Consider the following 18,440-nt stretch of genomic DNA (forward strand, 5'->3'; position numbering starts at 1 on the left):
CCCTCTTTCCAACATCAGTGCCTGACCTCACAAATGCGCTTCTGGAAGAATGGCCAAACATTCCCATAGATGCACTCCTAAACTTTGTGGACAGCCTTCCCAGAAGAGTGGGAGCTGTTATACTTGCATAGGGTGAGCCTGTGTGAATTGAAGCCTCCATTTCCTGTTCTTAGCTTACAGGAGTGGCACTCGGTGTGGTCTTCTGCTGATGTAGCCTATCTGCTTCAAGTTTCGACATGTTGTGTGTTCAGAGATTGTGTTCTGAATACCTTGGTTATACATACGAGTGGTTAGTTGAGTTACTGCTGCCTTTCTATCATCTCAAACCAGTCTGCCCATTCTCCTCTGACATCAACAAGGTATTTTTCCTCCACACAACTGCTGCTCACCTGATATTTTTTTGTTTTCGGACCATTCTCTTTAAACCCTAGAGATGGTTGTGCATGAAAATCCCAGTAGATCAGCAGTTTTTGAAATACTCAGACCAGTCCGTCTAGCACCAACAATGCCACGTTCAAAGTCACTTAAATCCCCTTTGTTCCCTATTCTCTGTTTGAACTTCAGCAAGTCGTCTTCACCATGTCTAGATGCCTAAATGCATTGAGTTGCTGCCATGTGATTGACTGATTAGCAATTTGTGTTACCAAGCAATTGAACAGGTGTACCTAATAAAGAGGTGTGTGTTATGCAGTCTTCAAGTGGATATTTACACTTTACATAGTCTGGCTGAAAAAAGACAAAAGTCCATCCAGTTCAACCATTAAAAAAAAAAGTTATAATCCTATACCCACAGTTGATCCAGAGGAAGGCAAAAACCCCCAGCAAAGCATGATCCAATTTGTTCTTGCAGGGGAAAAAATTCCTTCCTGATCCCCCGAGAGGCAATCAGATATTCCCTGGGTCAACTTTACCTATAAATGTTAGTAACCAGTTATATTCTGTGTATCTAAGAAAGAATCCAGGACTTTTTTAAAGCAATCCACTGAGCTGGCCAGAACCAACTCTTGAGGGGGTCTATTCCACATTTTCATGGCTCTCACTGTGAAGAAACCTTTCCATGTTTTAAGATTAAATTTCTTTTCCTCCAGACATAAAGAGTGCCCTCTTGTCCTCTGTGATGACCTCAGGGTGAATAGATCTACACCGAGTTCACTATATGAAGCACTGATGTATTTATACATGTTGATCATATCCCCCCTTAATCTCCTCTAATCAAGAGGGAAAATTGGGGGTTTGTTCAGGAAAGGGAGTGGGTGGATTTCTGGGAGACTGGTAATACTGAACTAGTAATATGTTTTTATTGATAATGTTGTTACCATCGATTGTGATGGTGGCTTTTGGCTATTTTTCTCTTCTTGAAAAACAAAACCACAACTTGGGTGCCTTTTTAGATATGATGGCTAGTTTTCCTAATTGTCTCCAAATTTGACAGTTTGTCTCCAAATAGATGAAAGTTATGCAGAGAGATGGATTTTTTTTCTTTTACCTGCCAAGGATTTGTAATTTTGGCCAGCCATTTTTGTGATCTACACATCTGCTAGTTAGGATGATCACTCTGCTACTTCCTTATTTATTGTCACTGCTTCCCGAGTCCACTTATCATTTTCTAGGCTTCCTGAACACTTGGCAAAGCTGTGTAGCATAGAAAATGAGCAAACATCGCAAGACTAGCTGTTCAAAATGATAAATTCTGGGTAACTCAGTCAAGGCCCAGCTACACAGGTTACTGTTGGTGTGAATCAGTGATTTATGTTGGTGGAGTATAAATCTGTGCATACGGTGTATAAACAGCCTCAGCCAGATTTGTAACCTCTACAAATTGACGGTTCGCATGTAACTATTCATCCAAAACAGTTACATGCCTTAGGGGGCTGTAACCGTCCCTGGACACACAGTTGGGATCCCAGGACAATGATTTTGGCCGCATGCAAACTGGATGCAGCTAATCGTCCAGGTAGTATGTGTCCATAGCACAGAGTACCGTTTAGGGCAGCTAGAGGTGATTGAACTGTAGCACTCATGACTAAATATGTATACATTTCAGTTTGTTTATTTATCGGTTACCCTGAAGTTTCACTTAACCACTTGCCCTCCTGAGGATTTACCTCCCTTCCTGACCAGGCCATTTTTTGCGTTATGGTGCTGCGTTACTTTAACTGACAATTGTGCGGAGATGCAACGCTGCACCCAAATGAAATTGATGTCCTTTTTTTCCCCACGAATTGAGCTTTCTTTTGGTGGTATTTGATTGCCTGCGTGTTTTTTATTTTTTGCGCTATTAGAAAAAGAAAAAATCAACAGTTTTGAGAAAAAAAACAATATTTCTGACTTTTTGCTATTAAACATGTGCAGTAGAAAAAAAAAATCCCAATACGCGTAAATTAATTGGTTTACGTGAAAGTTATAGCATTTACAAATGGTGCTGTATATATATACTGGTATTTATATACCATGCGGCAGGCATTCTGACACTGGGGGGAACTGACAGTGACACCAATACAGTGATCAGTGCTAAAAAAAAAGCACTGACACTGTACTAATGGCAGGAAGGGGTTAACATAAGGAGTGATCAAAGGGTTAACTGTGTGCTGGGAGTGTTTTACTGGGGGGCGGTGTATTTGTGCTTCACTGTAAGCATACTGCTGTGTATGGCTGTGCACAGCCATTCAGAGCAGTGTGCTCGAGCCAACAGGGAGGAGGACTGTTAGTAAACAAAGCAGCCCTCCTCCCATCAGCGATCCTCAGTAATCACCGGGTGCCGGCGGGTAATCACCGGCAGAGACCTGGTGATTGATGGCTGCGAATGGTGGCGCGGTTAGGGCTCACTCGCGCTCCCTACCCAGATACACAAAATGACGTGTGTGTGTGTATGTATATGTGTGTGTGTGTGTATGTATGTATGTATATGTGTGTGTGTGTGTGTATATATATATATATATATATATATATATATATATATATATATATATATATATATATATATATATGATTTTGTGCAGTATATCTGCTAAAGGGTGGTCGGGATGTAGTTAAAGTGGTTGTAAGGGCTGAAGGTTTTTCACTTTCTTGCATTATATGTACAGTATAAAGGTAAGGAACCTTCTGTATGCAGCAGCACCCACAGAGCCCCTCCCCCCTACTATGTACCTGGGCCCCATCCCCATCGAGCAATGTGCACAAGAGCTGCGTCTCTCCCTGGACTCTCCCTTCTTTTTGGCTCAGACACACAGAGACTTGGGAGCGAGTCTGCTTGGGTCCCCTCAAGGCAAGCAGCATGCTATGGGGACACGTGGCAGGAGGGAAGGGGCCATGAGCTCTGGTGGGGGATCCGAGAAAAGGAGGATGGGGGCTGCTCTGTGCAAAACTACTGCGCAGAACAGGTAAATATAATATGTTTGTTATTTTAAAGAAAAAATCTGCCTTTTACAATCACTTTAAACTTGTAAACAACTTTTATACAGATATATTTATATTATTTAAAATGATGAATACAAACAGTAGAACCATTAGCATCATTTATTAAATGTGATGAAATCTTGTCAATCTGTTATGATTTATTTCCCAGATGGATATTTTTCTTATGACAGAATGCTTAAATTGCTGCTATGTTTCTGATTAGTAATACAAGATGCTGTGTTTGATTACATAGTTATATTCATCCAAAATTTGCGTCCCTCTTGTGTGTGTTTAAAGCCTGTCCACCTGTTGTCTGAACATTAGGAAATCATTCTGTCTGGAGTTCAGCTTCAAAAAGTCACAATAGTCACTCCCTAAATGAGTGGGCATGCTGATTTTTTTTTTTCTGGGGAGACTTGCTATAAACTGTCATGCTTTTGCATGATGTTTTTCATGAGCAGATGCAATGGCTGTGGCGGAAAGTGAAATATTGCTAATTATGCAGCAACTGAAAGTTGTGGTGTCACTGCCCCACCTCTCCACCTCGTCCACTCCGAGGACAGCTTGCATTCATTCTGAATGGCGCTTGTTTCGATCAGCCAATTTGCTGTGTTCACAATACACCAGGCTAGTTGCTCAACACAGGACCCAGAGGCCAGTGAAGATCACTAAAGTAGCAGTGTTGTTTCCGGCTTCCAGGGGCATCAGCCTGGTATGGTATATTCATAGTTTTATTGGTCCAAGTCGGACCAATGTAACTATGTAAAAATATACTGTAATAAGCTGTATACTGCCTAGTATTACTGCACAGTTGATTTGCTTTAGGGTGTGTGTATGGGTGTTTACTAATTATTTTTTTTAATGTGTTTTAAAATAATTGGGTAGCGCCTCAAACACATAGTTTAAGAGACATGATAAGCACTGACTTGCCCTTTTTAAGTTTGGCTATAGAAAGATGTCCATCTTCCATTAATGCAAATGCACTTTCTTGTTCAATGATATTTATTGAATTCTAAAGAAAGAAATGGTGCAAAACAATTAAGAGACCCATGTAAAGTACCCAAAGACTTTTATAAATGTGACCCTCTAATTCACTGCAAGAACAACAGTGATATAAGGCTCCATGTACACGGGACACTTCTGAACAATGGAAAATGACTGCTGGAAAACGTAGGTTAAAAAACATCTGTTTAGCTGCGTTTGCATATTGTGTTTATGCGCGTTTGCGTTTAGAAGCTTTTTTAAAGATAAGCACAGGAGAACCTCCCAAACGCCCAGAATGCACTGAAAAGTGGTAAATTAACTATTTCAGACTGTTTCAGAGAAATACAGAGTAGAAGCAGAGAGAAGAGTATGTTTTTGAGATTAGCTTAGGTGTGAGTTTTTATCATTAACATTTCTTTTGTTTCCAAGGGTGGGAAAGGTGTCTGGTGGAGTGAATTATTAAGGTCACCTGGGGTCTTCATGAGGAATTTGAGGTGTGAATTAACATATCTTTTGTTTCCAAGGGTGGGAGAGGTCTGAGGTGTGAATTGGTCATTACAATGCTTGACAAGCTTGGTAGGAACATCCTGTGTTCAGTGTTTTGTCCATTTGAGTACCTTGAAAATGCTTTGCATGCATTCTTGACAATGAAAAAAGGCTCTAGACAGCATTGGGAACTGGAAGAGTTAAAAAAAAAAAATTCAAACAATTCTAAGCGCAAAAGGAAGTGAGAGAAAATGGGGAACCCCCCTCCAAACAGTTATCACAGCAAGAGTCTCTATTTAAAGCCTTCCCACTGTTCATGTTCTGGTGACAACTCAAGAGTTTGGCCTTCCAAACGTCCCAGTGACAATGGTCACCTGAACAAATAAGAGAGGAAGTACAGACAGCACAAAAGAATGGGTAATTTGTGATGAAGGGAACTGCTGGAGAAGCTAAAATAGTGGCATGGAAAAAAGAGGGGGGGGAGAAAGTGGTGGGTGAGTAGGATAAGGTGAAGGGGTGGGGTGGGTGAGAGGAAAACCTCTTCCCACCCCCAAGAACTAGTTTATTTTAGACGCAATCTGCATCATTGTTAGGGCATTTAAATATTCTGAGGTTTGACAGAGAGAGCATGATCCATTCCTATCTACTAATGTCAAACATTCAAGATCATCGTGTGTGAATGTGTATGAATATACAGCAGCAGTGTGGAAATTTTTAAAAAAACTACTTGTCCAGGGACTAAATTGGTGCCCAAATCTACTTGTCCCTCATGACAATCTACTTGTCCTGCCACAGCACGTGATTTTACGTTTGTACGTGCGTATATATGTGGGGCTTTGAAAAAAGTTTGGGGGGGTTATATGCTTTGGTGTAACTTTCATTTTTTTTTTTTTTTTGCTTAACCTTTTTTTTTCTCATCACATAGGGGACTTTTTGGTGACCGGTTCTCTTTTTTGAGACATCCAGGGTCTAAAAGACCATGCATGCCTCCCCTGAATGTAATGCAGTACACATAGCACTGCATTACATTCTTTCCCGGCCTTGATGGGCGGGAATCTGTCAACGGGGACCTGGAAGTGAGGTCACATCACTTCCAGGTTCAGGACAAGAAGGGGAGGGGAGCGGATGTCTCCTCCCTCCCCTATACCCACCCACAACCACTGAACTGGTCCCAGGCCCACAGATGGACAAGCGGAGCTCAGGAGACACAGCGGGGGAGGCGGAAGCTGGCAAGATGGGGGGGGGCTGTCAGAAGAGCACTGCTGCTTGCCTGCAGCAGGGCTAAAGGTAGAAAAAAAAAACTATCTGCTCGGTACCTGGGACATATGATTTGAACTTTCCTGTACAGTATCTTTTGAGTATGTTTTCGACTTCCTGGGAGCTCAGTTTAGGGGATTTCCAGGCTCTGGCAGTAGTTTAGTAGCACTGAATATATGGAAAACCAGAACATGAGCTTTTTGGGGGACTTTGGTGGATGCAATAGCAGAGCCTTCTAGGGTTTTTAAGATTGGGCTAGTAGGACTGGATATATTTTTTAATTCTTCTAGCAGGCCTAAATACAGCCTAAGCAGTGCTTTATAAAAGTTTTCCTAGCAGGAAATGTTTTGAGCTTTTTGGAAATATGAGAACAAGATTCTGTCCATTGCTGCCTTTTTTTTTTAAAGAGATCCCTATTCCTTTCACCCAGGCTTGTATATAGGAAGGTTCAGCCTTGGAGGTTTGTGGTAAAGGGTGAAACTTATTCCTTGGGCTTGCATGTTTTCCCAGCAACTATGTCCAAAGTCTGTCCCAAATCTGAAGGTTAGGGAAAAGCTTCCTATTCAGTATGTGCCTGGACTCCTGTAAGTGTTTCAAGGGAATAATGCTGTTAAAGTAACACCCTTTTTTTTGTATAACTAACATGTCATACTTACCTGCTCCGTGCAATGGTTCTGCACAGAGCAGCCTCGATCCTCTTCTCGGGTCCCCTGCTGGCACTCCTTGCCCCTCCTTGCTGCTGAGTGCCTCCAAAGCGAGCCGCTTGCTTTAGGACACTCGTGTGTGCTCACTCCCAAGCTGTTCTGTGCGTCCATAAGACTCACAGAGCGTGGCTCAGCCCCACTCCCTCCTCACTGGCTGTGGTTGACAGCAACAGGAGGTAATGGCACCCACTGCTTTGTTTTACCCAATGAGAGAGACCCAGGGGAGCCATTGCTCTCGTGCACATTGCTGGATCCAGTTGGGGCTCAGGTAAGTATAAGGTGGGCTGTGGGGGAGCAGCACACAGAAGGTTTTTTACCTTCATGTATAGAATGCATGAAGATAAAAAAACCTTTAGCCTTTACAACCTCTTTAAGATTAGATTAAAAGTGACATTGACTTCAGTGCAAAATCGCGTCCCATTGACTTCAATGCAAAAATGCCTGTCAGTTGCAATCCTATGTGAACACTTATCTCCTCATGCCACTCAACTCTATCACTTGTGAGTCTGGAACGCACCACTACAAACTCGCACAGGATCCTTTTCATAATGGCACTCAAGACACAATGCGTGTGGATTGCACCTGTGTAAACCACCTCAATAGGACCACATAATATCTAGCCTGTCATGCAAATCTGTGAGTTTGAAAACGTATCCAGAATTACATATGTGTGAACCAGGAGGGCTCCATTCACATCTGTGCCTCTTGCAATTGCGACAGAATCGCTGCGATCGCAAAACACAGGTTCAAGTGTCATTATTTTCAATGGCACCTAAAACATGGTGCAGTTTTGCCGTGATTGTTGCACGGCAAATCACATCACATGAAGCTTGTTGCCCCAAAGTTGCCTTAACCCGGGCGGTGACAATCCATGCTATGCTAAATAAAAATTAAAAAAAAAACTGGCTCCTAACTTTTTTAGCTGGCTCCTAGATTCAAAGCAAATTTGTCAAGCCCTGCCTTAGTGTTGGAAAGAAATGTTTTGTGACAGACCAGCCTATAGACATAAGTGGAAAGCTGCCAATGGAATGGTGAGTTCTAGAGAAGCTTTCCATTGAAGTAAATGAGGTTTTGGGTGCGTGTGGGGAATGAGGTTCAGATTAGGAAGGTCCCTAAAGCAGAACTAGTAGCAGTCTTGTAGTAAAATGCATATTTCCGGTGCTCATAGCACTTGGAATGACAATGCATGACTGCTCTTAAAGTTCATCCTAATTTCTACTTTTTACTGTCCGCATTGAAATTGATTGAAGTGGAGGCTGGGCTTGTACATGTCACATTGTGAATTTGCAGATGACACGTAGATGCATAGAGGTGTGCATTGGCACATATTGCCATTATGGTTTATTGTGGGAACCAGCATCCCTAGGTGACAACCACGGTATATGGGCCAATGTTAGTTGAGAAGTTTTGAGCAATGCAGGATTATTTTTTATATATGTGTGTGTGTGTGTATGTATATATGTGTATGTGTATATTTATATGTGTGTGTGTGTGTGTGTATATAAAATGTATTTATTTCAGGTACTTGTATAGTTTTGTCAACTTGCGCAGCGCTTTACTTATATATTGTATATTCACATAGGTCCCTGACCCTCAAGGGGTGTACAAACTAAGGTCCGTAACTTAAATTCATACATACACATACTTGGGGCCAATTTAGATAGGATCCAGTTAACCTGCCAGCATGTCTTTGGAGTGTGGGAGGAAACTGGAGGACCCGGAGGAAACCTACGCAGGCACAGGGAGAACATTCAAACTCCAGGCAGGTTATGCTGTGGCTGGGATTTGAACCAATGACCCTAGTACTGCCAGGTGAAAGTGATAACCATTTAGCCACTGTGCTGCCCTTTTTGTTAATTTGCAAACACAAAAAAGTATTTTTGCTAACAAATTCATTCAAGACCATGTTGCAAAAATGAAAACACTCCAATGAAAGTCTTAGGAGCAAAGCTAAATTTTAGACTACAATATCCTAATTAACATGAATTCAACTACAGGTTAGTCTAATTCATTAAACAGGTGTCCAGCAGACAGTTGATTATAAAAGGGCGTTCCTTAAAGAAAAACTCTTCCCATTTCATGCTGTCAGCAATGGCACCACATGGAAGAGAAATGTCACAAGGCATGAGAAAGAAAATTAATTTCTTTACACAAGAAAGGTGCAGGTTACAAGATCAGCAAATTATCAGAATACTGTAGCAAAAGTTATACAAACATTTAACATAGATGGAACTGCAACCATCTCACAGAGACGTCCAGGCCATTCACAGTAGTTAACACCTTGACAGGAACGTCTTCTGATGAGAAGGGTTGAAGAAAATCGCTGTGCAAGTTCACTGCAGTTAGCTAAAGAAGTAGAAAGCCAAACTGGGGTGATTGTTTCCCGTGACACATTACGACGTACACTACAGAGGAATGGCATGCATGGATGTTGTCCACAAAGAAGCCTCTCCTAAAGCCCATGCACAAAAAAGCCCTCCTAGAATTTGCAAGGGCCCATGCTGAAAAAGAAGATTACTGGGACTCTGTACTCTGGAGTGATGAGACCAAGGTAAATGTTTTTGGAACTGATGGCTTCAAAACTGTTATGGTGTCGCAAAGGTGAGGAGTACAAAGAAAAATGCATGGTGCCTACAGTGAAACATGGTGGTGGCAGTGTTTTTCTGTGGGGCTGCATGAGTGCTGCTGGTGTCAGAGAGCTGCATTTTATTGGTGGTATCATGAATTAACAGATATACTGTTCTATATTGAAAGAGAAGATGCTACCATCACTCCGTTTCCTTGGTCACCATGCACTTTTCCAACATGACAATGATCCAAAATCTTTAAAAAGAAAATACAATAAAAATGCATGGTGCCTACAGTGAAACATGGTGGTGGCAGTGTTTTTCTGTGGGGCTGCATGAGTGCTGCTGGTGTCAGAGAGCTGCATTTCATTGGTGGTATCATGAATTAACAGATATACTGTTCTATATTGAAAGAGAAGATGCTACCATCACTCTGTTCCCTTGGTCGTCGTGCACTTTTCCAACATGACAAAGATCCAAAATCTTTAAAAAGAAAATACAATAAAAATGCATTTGTTTTTTATTATTGCCAAAAATTTATTTCACATTATCAGCATAATGTTTAACCATCTTTATCTGTGTGATTGCACGCAGGATACTTCTATCTTGGAAGAGTACAACATCAACTGGACACAGAAGCTTGGTGCTGGAATCAGTGGTCCAGTAAGGTATAGCATTCTTTTTATATTCTTCTGAAATGTAGGCATGTTGGCTATTGCTGTAGGATTCTCATTGTAGTCTCATTTGCAATGGTTTGGTAGAAGAATTGAGTATATGCAAATTTATTTTATATACTTTCACTTTGAGGAAAGAGAGGAAGAAAAATAGAATTTTCTTTTCACAGTTAAATTTGCTATTGCTACATTTATAGAAGTATTTGTATTGCATACTTACATTGTACCAGCTTGGCACAATGTAAATATGCATATCTCATACCTGATGGGCTCTTAGGGAAGCTGAAAATCACTGTAGTAATCAGTGCTATGACAGTGATAGCAGCAATCTTTCTGGGTCTGTGCAAGTGGCTTCCCCTCTGCACACTGACCACAGGGGTTGCTCAGCACTGCTGCCATTTTTGGAATGACTTTTTTTTCAGTGAATAAAAAGGAGGAATGCTGATGTCACGATCCCCAATCTTCACCTTGTCCAATTGGAGAATGCTTTGTAAAAGGGGTTTTTTGAATGACGGCAGTGTTGAGCAACCCCTGTGGTCGGTGTGCAGAGGGGAAGCTGCTCATACAAAACCTGAGCAACACCTGGAAGATTGTGGATATTAGGGCTTGTTTTACACTTGCTTCAAAATGTGGCATTGGAAATGCTTTTTGGAATGCCAGTTAAAGCACCTGTAATTGGATAAAATGGTACGCTTGCAGTTCTATTCACACGTTACGTTTGCTTTGCGTCAAATTGTACCCATGCCACTTTCTTGATGCTTCAAAGCGCCTCCATAGAAATCTATGACAAAGTTCCTTAACAGCACCTGCAGCTTTTTAAAGGGCTAGAGGCTACTAGCGAGTGGGGTATCAGAAGAGCTGGGGGTTACTACTGAACAATGGCTCAATCGAGCTGTGGACTACTACTGAGCAATGGATCATCAGAGCTGGGGGTTACTAATGAGCAGGGGATCAGGAAAGCTGGGGGTTACTACTGAGCAGGGGATCTGCTGAACAAGGGTACTTACAAGCTTGGAATCTGCTGAATGAGGGTACCAATGAGCTTGGGATCTGCTGAATAGAGATATTTATGAGCTGGGGATCTGTTGAGTGGGGGCACTACTGGGGCGGGGTTCTACTGGGCCCCTTTAAAACAAGTAGAAAATCAACACATATGCTGGGCATTTGCCAAGCTTCATTAAAGTTTCAAAAAAATGTAATCACCGAGGCATCAAAAACAAATTAAAAAAGCATTTTAAAGTCGAGGCAAGTGTAAATGAACCCTAATTGTAGCCACACAGACTACTACAGTAATTTCCAGCTTCCCCAGGGGCCGATGATGTATGGAATATGTACAGTGGGGATCGAAAGTTTGGGCACCCCAGCTAAAAATTTGTATTAATGTGCATAAAGAAGCCAAGGAAAGATGGAAAAATCTCCAAAAGGCATCAAATTACAGATTAGACATTCTTATAATATGTCAACAAAAGTTAGATATGTCAAAATAACAGAAAACAAAAAAATGGCGTCTGCAAAAGTTTGGGCACCCTGCAGAATTTATAGCATGCACTGCCCCCTTTGCCAAGCTGAGACCTGCCAGTGTCATGGATTGTTCTCAGTCATCGTCTGGGAAGACCAGGTGATGTCAATCTCAAAGGTTTTAAATGCCCAGACCCATCTGACCTTGCCCCAACAATCGGCACCATGGGTTCTTCTAAGCAGTTGTCTAGAAAACTGAAACTGAAAATAGTTGACGCTCACAAAGCTGGAGAAGGCTATAAGAAGATAGCAAAGCGTTTTCAGATGTCAATATCCTCTGTTCGGAATGTAATTAAGAAATGGCAGTCATCAGGAACAGTGGAAGTTAAAGCAAGATCTGGAAGACCAAGAAAAATATCAGACAGATATCAGCTCACAGGATTGTGAGAAAAACAATTCAAAACCCACGTTTGACTGCACGATCCCTCCAGAAAGATCTGGCCGACACTGGAGTTGTGGTACACTATTCCACTATAAAGAGATACTTGTACAAATATGGTCTTCATGGAAGAGTGATCAGAAGAAAACCTCTTCTACGTCCTCACCACAAAAATCATCGTTTGAACTTTGCAAATGAACATATAGACAAGCCTGATGCATTTTGGAAACAAGTTCTGTGGACCGATGAGGTTAAAATTGAACTTTTTGGCCGGAATGAGCAAAGGTACGTTTGGAGAAGAAGGGGCACAGAATTTAATGAAAAGAACCTCTGTCCAACTGTTAAGCATGGGGTTGGATCAATCATGCTTTGGGGTTGTGTTGCAGCCAGTGGCACAGGGAACATCTCACGAGTAGAAGGAAAAATGGATTCAATAAAATTTCAGCAAATTTTGGATGGTAACTTGATGCCATCTGTGAAAAGGCTGAAGTTAAAGAGAGGATGGCTTCTACAAATGGATAATGATCCTAAACACACCTCGAAATCCACGGGGGATTACATCAAGAGGCGTAAACTGAAGGTTTTGCCATGGCCTTCACAATCTCCTGACCTCAACATAATTGAAAATCTATGGATAGACCTTAAAAGAGCAGTGCGTGACAGACAGCCCAGAAATCTCAAATGACTGAAAGACTTTTGTGAGGAAGAATGGGCAAATATACCTCAAACAAGAATTGAAAGACTCTTGGCTGGCTACAAAAAGCGTTTACAAGCTGTGATACTTGCCAAAGGGGGCAGTACAAGATATTAACTCTGCAGGGTGCCCAAACTTTTGCAGACGCCATTTTTTTGTTTTCTGTTATTTTGAAAGTGTAAATGATGGAAATAAAATCTAATTTTTGTTGACATATTATAAGAATGTCTAATCTGTAATTTGATGCCTTTTGGAAATTTTTCCATCTTTCCTTGGCTTCTTTATGCACATTAATACAAATTTTTAGCTGGGGTGCCCAAACTTTCAATCCCCACTGTATACTTACTTTGTGCCAGGGTGGACTATTCCTGGAATTCTGCTTTTATCCATATAATAAAGCTGCATTATTCAATGACTTATAAAACCTTGTACTCAAGACTTTTTTTTCATGATGCTGTTTGTGGTAAATCTAACGTTAGCACTGTGGAATGCCCTAATGGCAAGGTTAAAGAGTATCTGTAGCCATACATTTTTAGTTCCTAAAAAGATTTATTTAGTAAATAGTTTGCTGCCAGCAGTTCCTTTTTTAGTTTCATTGGTTGTCACCCAGGGATTTCTCCAGTCCTGCCAGGTTCCTATAAATGTAATACAGTATTTCACAGAAGTGAGTACACCCCTCACATTTTTGTAAATATTTTATTCTATCTTTTCTTTTGTTGCCAGCAGTTTAGACATTAATGGCTGTGTGTTGAGTTATTTTGAGGGGACAGCAAATTTACACTGTTATACGAGCTGTACACTCACTACTTTACATTGTAGCAAAGTGTAATTTCTTCAGTGTTGTCACATGAAAAGATAGAATAAAAGATTTGCAAAAATTTGAGTGGTGGACTCACTTCTGGGAGATACTATATGAAAGGGACACTTCCAGGTTAACTGACTTTTCTCTCAATTTTCCTGGGATTGGTAGCTGTATTTAATAAGTATAGTCAGTATCTACAAAGTGCTGCAACCTGTAATAAGACCTTTCATCATGAACTTTGATCATTTTTACTAAATTACTATGGTAAAGTGATATCTGATTAAGCTGTACACCATAGCTCTTTTTTTTTTTTTTTTTTACTTTGTGAAATAATTATTCTGAAAAGGTCAGATAATGCAAACTGGCAACTATTTTATTTATTTATTTTTATTAACTGAGTTTTCAGTTGTGTTTCAGTGGGTGCCTTGAGAAGGATAGTTTTCCTTTGCACAGCTGGTCCTTATAAGTAATTACATTTAAGATAAATGTCTTTTTACTTACATTTTTGCTCAAAGGAAAAAAGATAGGTGTAGGGCTTGTTACATAGTAACTATCTTAGTTTTAATTTTAGCTTTGAATATCCCTTTCTTTTAGGAGTGCTATGGTTTTAGCTACATTTAATTTCCTAAATGGCTGATATTTCCTTTCTGCTTTATTTTTGCTTGTGAAATACTTTAAATGTTTATGACAGTAGACATGAATGTTATTATATTTAAAAATTTGCATGTCCTTTTGTTTATAGTCTTCAGTTACACACACTGACACAGTAATGTAGCCTTCATCTATTTATACCATGGCACAGAAATGCTTCCTTTTGAGGGCCTGTCCTGTCGTCTGATGTTGCCATTTCTGCCTTGGCCAACAATAACCTTTCTGATGCATAATGGCCATGCTTTCCCTGCTGTTGTTTCATAACTATACACCCATAATAAAATGCAAAACCCTTCTTCCTATAAGAAGCTTATTAGGATTTGTACATATGGTGCTCATAAGGTCAATGAAAACTATGATATAAATGTTTTTTTGTAACCTCTGTAAGATACAATTTAAAAGTATAACCATTTATATCCAAGAACAAAAAAGTCATATACTGCAGCTCACCAGTCCTTGACTGCCATATTTTTTTTTTTTTCAGGCTTCTTTTGCCTTTCATGTCAGTTCGTGATCTGGCCAGTAACATACTTTCTTTCCCAGAGTGCCAACGCTCACTCATTGTACTCTCTCCATGAAGGAGAAATATTGCCTCCCTATGTTTCCTTTTCCTGATTTGGGCTACAGAAACACCTCTTCATCTCCATAACATAGGGAAAGACCTATTTTGGTCAGATAAGCAGGACTGATAACACTGCTTGATATTTCAGTGCAGCAGAGTATACAGAAACCTATGAGCTCACTGGGTTTCTGGTAGAATCAATAGGCACTTTTTTGTAAATATTGATCAGCTATCACAATGCTTTCAATAAACATGTTAACCACTTGACCTCTGGAAAATTTACCTCCCTTCCTGACCAGGCCATTTTTTGCCTAACGACCCTGCATTACTTTACAATTGCATGGTCATGCAGCACTGTACATTAATGTCATTTGTTTCCCACAAATAGAGCTTTATTATGGTGGTATTTTATCGCCTCTGCATTTTTTACTTTTTGTATTGTAAGCTATAAAACGTATCCAATAAAAAAAATTTTAAAAATCTAATTTCCTCATAAATTTAGGCCAAAATGTATTCTACATATTATTTTTGGTTAAAAAAAATACCAATAAGCGTATATTGATTAGTTTGCGCAAATGTTATAGCGTCTTCAAACTATGGGACATATACTGGAATATGTTTTAATGTGTTTTTTTTTTCTAATACTCTTAATGGTGGGAATCAGTGCCTTATAGCGGAACTGAGATTTTGCAGCAGACATTTTTACACTGACACTTTCTGGGAACCAGTGACACTAATATTGTGATCAGTGCTAAAAATATGCACTGACATTGTACAAATGACACTGGCTGGGAAGGGGTTAAACATCTAGGGTGATCAAAGGGTTAACTGGATCAACTTTAACTATAAATGTTAGTATCCAGTTATCTTATATGTATCTATAATATAAGATAACTGGGATGAATGAAAAAAAAAAAAAGTGTTTGTACCCAGCTTGAAGTGGTTCTAAAAGCTGAAGGTTCTTTACCTTCATGCATTCTATGCATGAAGGTAAAACACCTTCTGTGTGCAGTAGCCCCCCCCCCCCCAATTCTTACCTGAGCCCCCCTTGATCCAGCGGTTTTCCACGAGAGCCTCTGCTCCCTGGGGACTCTCACTCCTGATTGGCTGATCCAGCAGCGGGAGCCATTGGCTCCTGCTGCTGTCAGTCACAGCCAGTGAGCCCAATCAAGAGAGGGGGGGGTGGAGCCAAGACATGGCTTTGTGTGTGACTGGACATGCGGAGCCATGGCTCGAGAACGCGCCTGCTTGGGTGCCCCAGAGCAAGCTGCTTGCTCTGGAGGCCCTCAGCTGGAGGGACGGGCCCAAGAAGAGGAGGATTGGGGCTGCTTACCAGTTGCCGACCACAGATAGCTGAATGACGGCTACACTGCGGCCGGTCAGTTCTGGGAGGGCATCTTATGACGTCCTCCCAGAACGTGCTCGGGGACGCGCACCCGGCGATCTCCGTGATCGCTGTGTCCTACGGACACAGCTGATCACGTGATGTAGTAAAAGACCAATCAAACCAGCTTTTTACCACATGATCAGCCGTGTCCAATGACACGCTGATCACAGGTAAATGCAATGCCGGTTCTCTGCTGCACTTTCCTCACGCTGTCAGAACGTGGGGAAAGTCCTGCCGAGAACCGGCATTTGTCAGAGTAGGGATCTGCATCGATCATCAGGATACTGATGATCAGTGCCCTGATGATCGGTGCCCAGCAGTGCCACCCACCTGTGCCACCCATCTGTGCCACCCATCAGTGCCACCCACCTGTGCCACCCATCAGTGCCACCAGTCAGTGCCCAGCAGTTGTGCGTCAGTGCCACCAGTGAGTGCCCAGTAGTGCCACCTATCAGTGCTGACTATCAGTACCCACCACCAGTGCCGCCTATCAGTTCCACCTATCCGTGCCACCTCATTAGTGCTGTCCATCAGTGCTGCCTATCAGTGCCCATTAGTGCAGCCTCATCAATGCACATCAGTGAAGGAAAAAAATTACCTGTTTGCAAAATTTTATAATAGAAACAAAGAAACCTTTTTTTTTTTTTCAAATTTTTTGCTCTTTTTTTTGTTTATAGCACAAAAAGTAAAACACCCAGCGGTAAGTAAATACCACCAAAAGAAAGCTCTATTTATGAGAAAAAAATAATAAAAATTTCATATGGGTGCAATGTTGCATGACCACGCAATTGTCATTCAAAGTGCGACAGCACTGAAAGCTGAAAATTGGCCTTGTAAGGAAGGTGGTATAAGTGCCCGGTAGGCAAGTGGTTAAACATCCTGTGCTTGAAAATGCAGTTGTAAAAACTTTTTTGGCTTGGTTATATGCTTACCGGATGGATGGCTATGCATTACTTATAGCAAGCTTAGCCATTGCACTTAATATATATACTACGGAAAAAAACCATAAAGCTACATTTTCAGGTGATCGGGTCTATGTGATTTTAAATCACCTGGCTCTGTATGGTTTTTGGTGTCATTTTAATGGATTGCCTAAAATAATGTAAACTCAACATTTAGGCCAGGTATTCACAGATTCTGGGTTATAGGCTTGTACCTTCAGGTAATTGGATGCTGGCTAAGCTATCAAGGGCATGCCCACCCTATGACTCTACCCCTCACTCTGCCAGTCCTCATTTTGTTCCCAGTGGCCCAAGGTGATGGACCTCTTCTCCCTTGCAAAGAAATCGCTAATATCTTAAAAGATATGTAATATTTGTATGTATATTTCTGATATGTGCTTGTTGTATCATGTACTTGTATGACAAAGTCTCCTGTTCTCTTGCTTCCTTTGTGTGAAATCCCTGGTGTTCCTTCGAGTCCCTCTGCTTTCCTATTAATAACTGACCACTCTAGGCATGAGAGCACAGCACGGTCAGTTCTCTACCTGTGCTTGGGAACTCAACCTGCTCTCCTCCTATGATCAGGCTTGTGCTCATGAACCCCACCCGTGCACAGCTATTCATTGGGAAAGTCAGTGTTCTGCTTTTTCTCCAACCCCAGATCTCTGTTCTCCGCTTCATAAGGAGCTTAGAAGGTATGTGGTCACTTATAAAACAGGGAAAAGGGTATTTATAATGGTTTTATATCTATTCAGAAATGTTTTGCCTTTCATTTCTATTTTTAACTGAATAAGTTGTAGAGGCGCGCCAATATATTGGGGGCTAAAAGGTATTGGCTGAAAACAGATACAGAAAAAGGTGCCGATAATGGCCGCTGAAAGCGATTTTACCCATGATTTGCTGCGATTTTACCACATTTAGGGTGTGTTTTTCATAGGTCATGAAAAACCGCATCAAAACACAACACGTGTGCATTTTTGATGGATTTTCAATTCATTTCAGGCCTGGTTCACAACAATGCAGTTTGTGTTTTGTCCATTTTGCAGTTTTTTTGCATTCATGTTTTTAAAGCGTTTTTTTTTTTTTTTTTTTCCCAACTTGCTGCTGGGCAGATTAAAAACGTAAAACGCATCAAAAATGCAGCAACATGTGAAAACTTGTCAAAAATGCACTACATGCATTTTCTGCAGCATCTCCATTGAAGTCTATTGAACCAAAAAAACAAAATTTTGTATTTAAAAAAGTCCCTGACCATTTCCAAAAACACAGCTGTTCAAAAAAGCATATATGTGAATGTGTCCCATAGGAAACCATGCTAAATGGACTGTAGTGCCTTTCTGTAAGAAACCCTAAAAAAACACATTAGTGTGAACCAGGTCTCAGTGGGGAGGTGTGTTTTTGGTGCTTTTTTTTTAACTCGCCAAATATGCACCAAAAA

General features: G+C 40.9%; 1 protein-coding gene across 3 annotated transcripts in view; it reads left to right on the forward strand.

Annotated features, from left to right (window-relative positions):
- Positions 1–18,440, forward strand: part of MAPKAPK5 (MAPK activated protein kinase 5) — a 78,026-nt gene that overhangs the window by 17,334 nt on the left and 42,252 nt on the right. For all 3 annotated transcript variants that reach the window (XM_089676876.1, XM_089676884.1, XM_089676894.1), the window contains exon 2: positions 9,989–10,062. In XM_089676876.1, coding sequence (XP_089533002.1) covers positions 9,989–10,062 — 74 coding nt within the window. The remainder of the gene's footprint in view (positions 1–9,988; positions 10,063–18,440) is intronic.

This window comes from Staurois parvus, unplaced genomic scaffold (assembly GCF_062004578.1).
Source record: "Staurois parvus isolate SC_StPar_1 unplaced genomic scaffold, SC_StPar_1.0 ptg000014l, whole genome shotgun sequence".
In the NCBI taxonomy this organism is placed as follows: Eukaryota; Metazoa; Chordata; class Amphibia; order Anura; family Ranidae; genus Staurois; species Staurois parvus.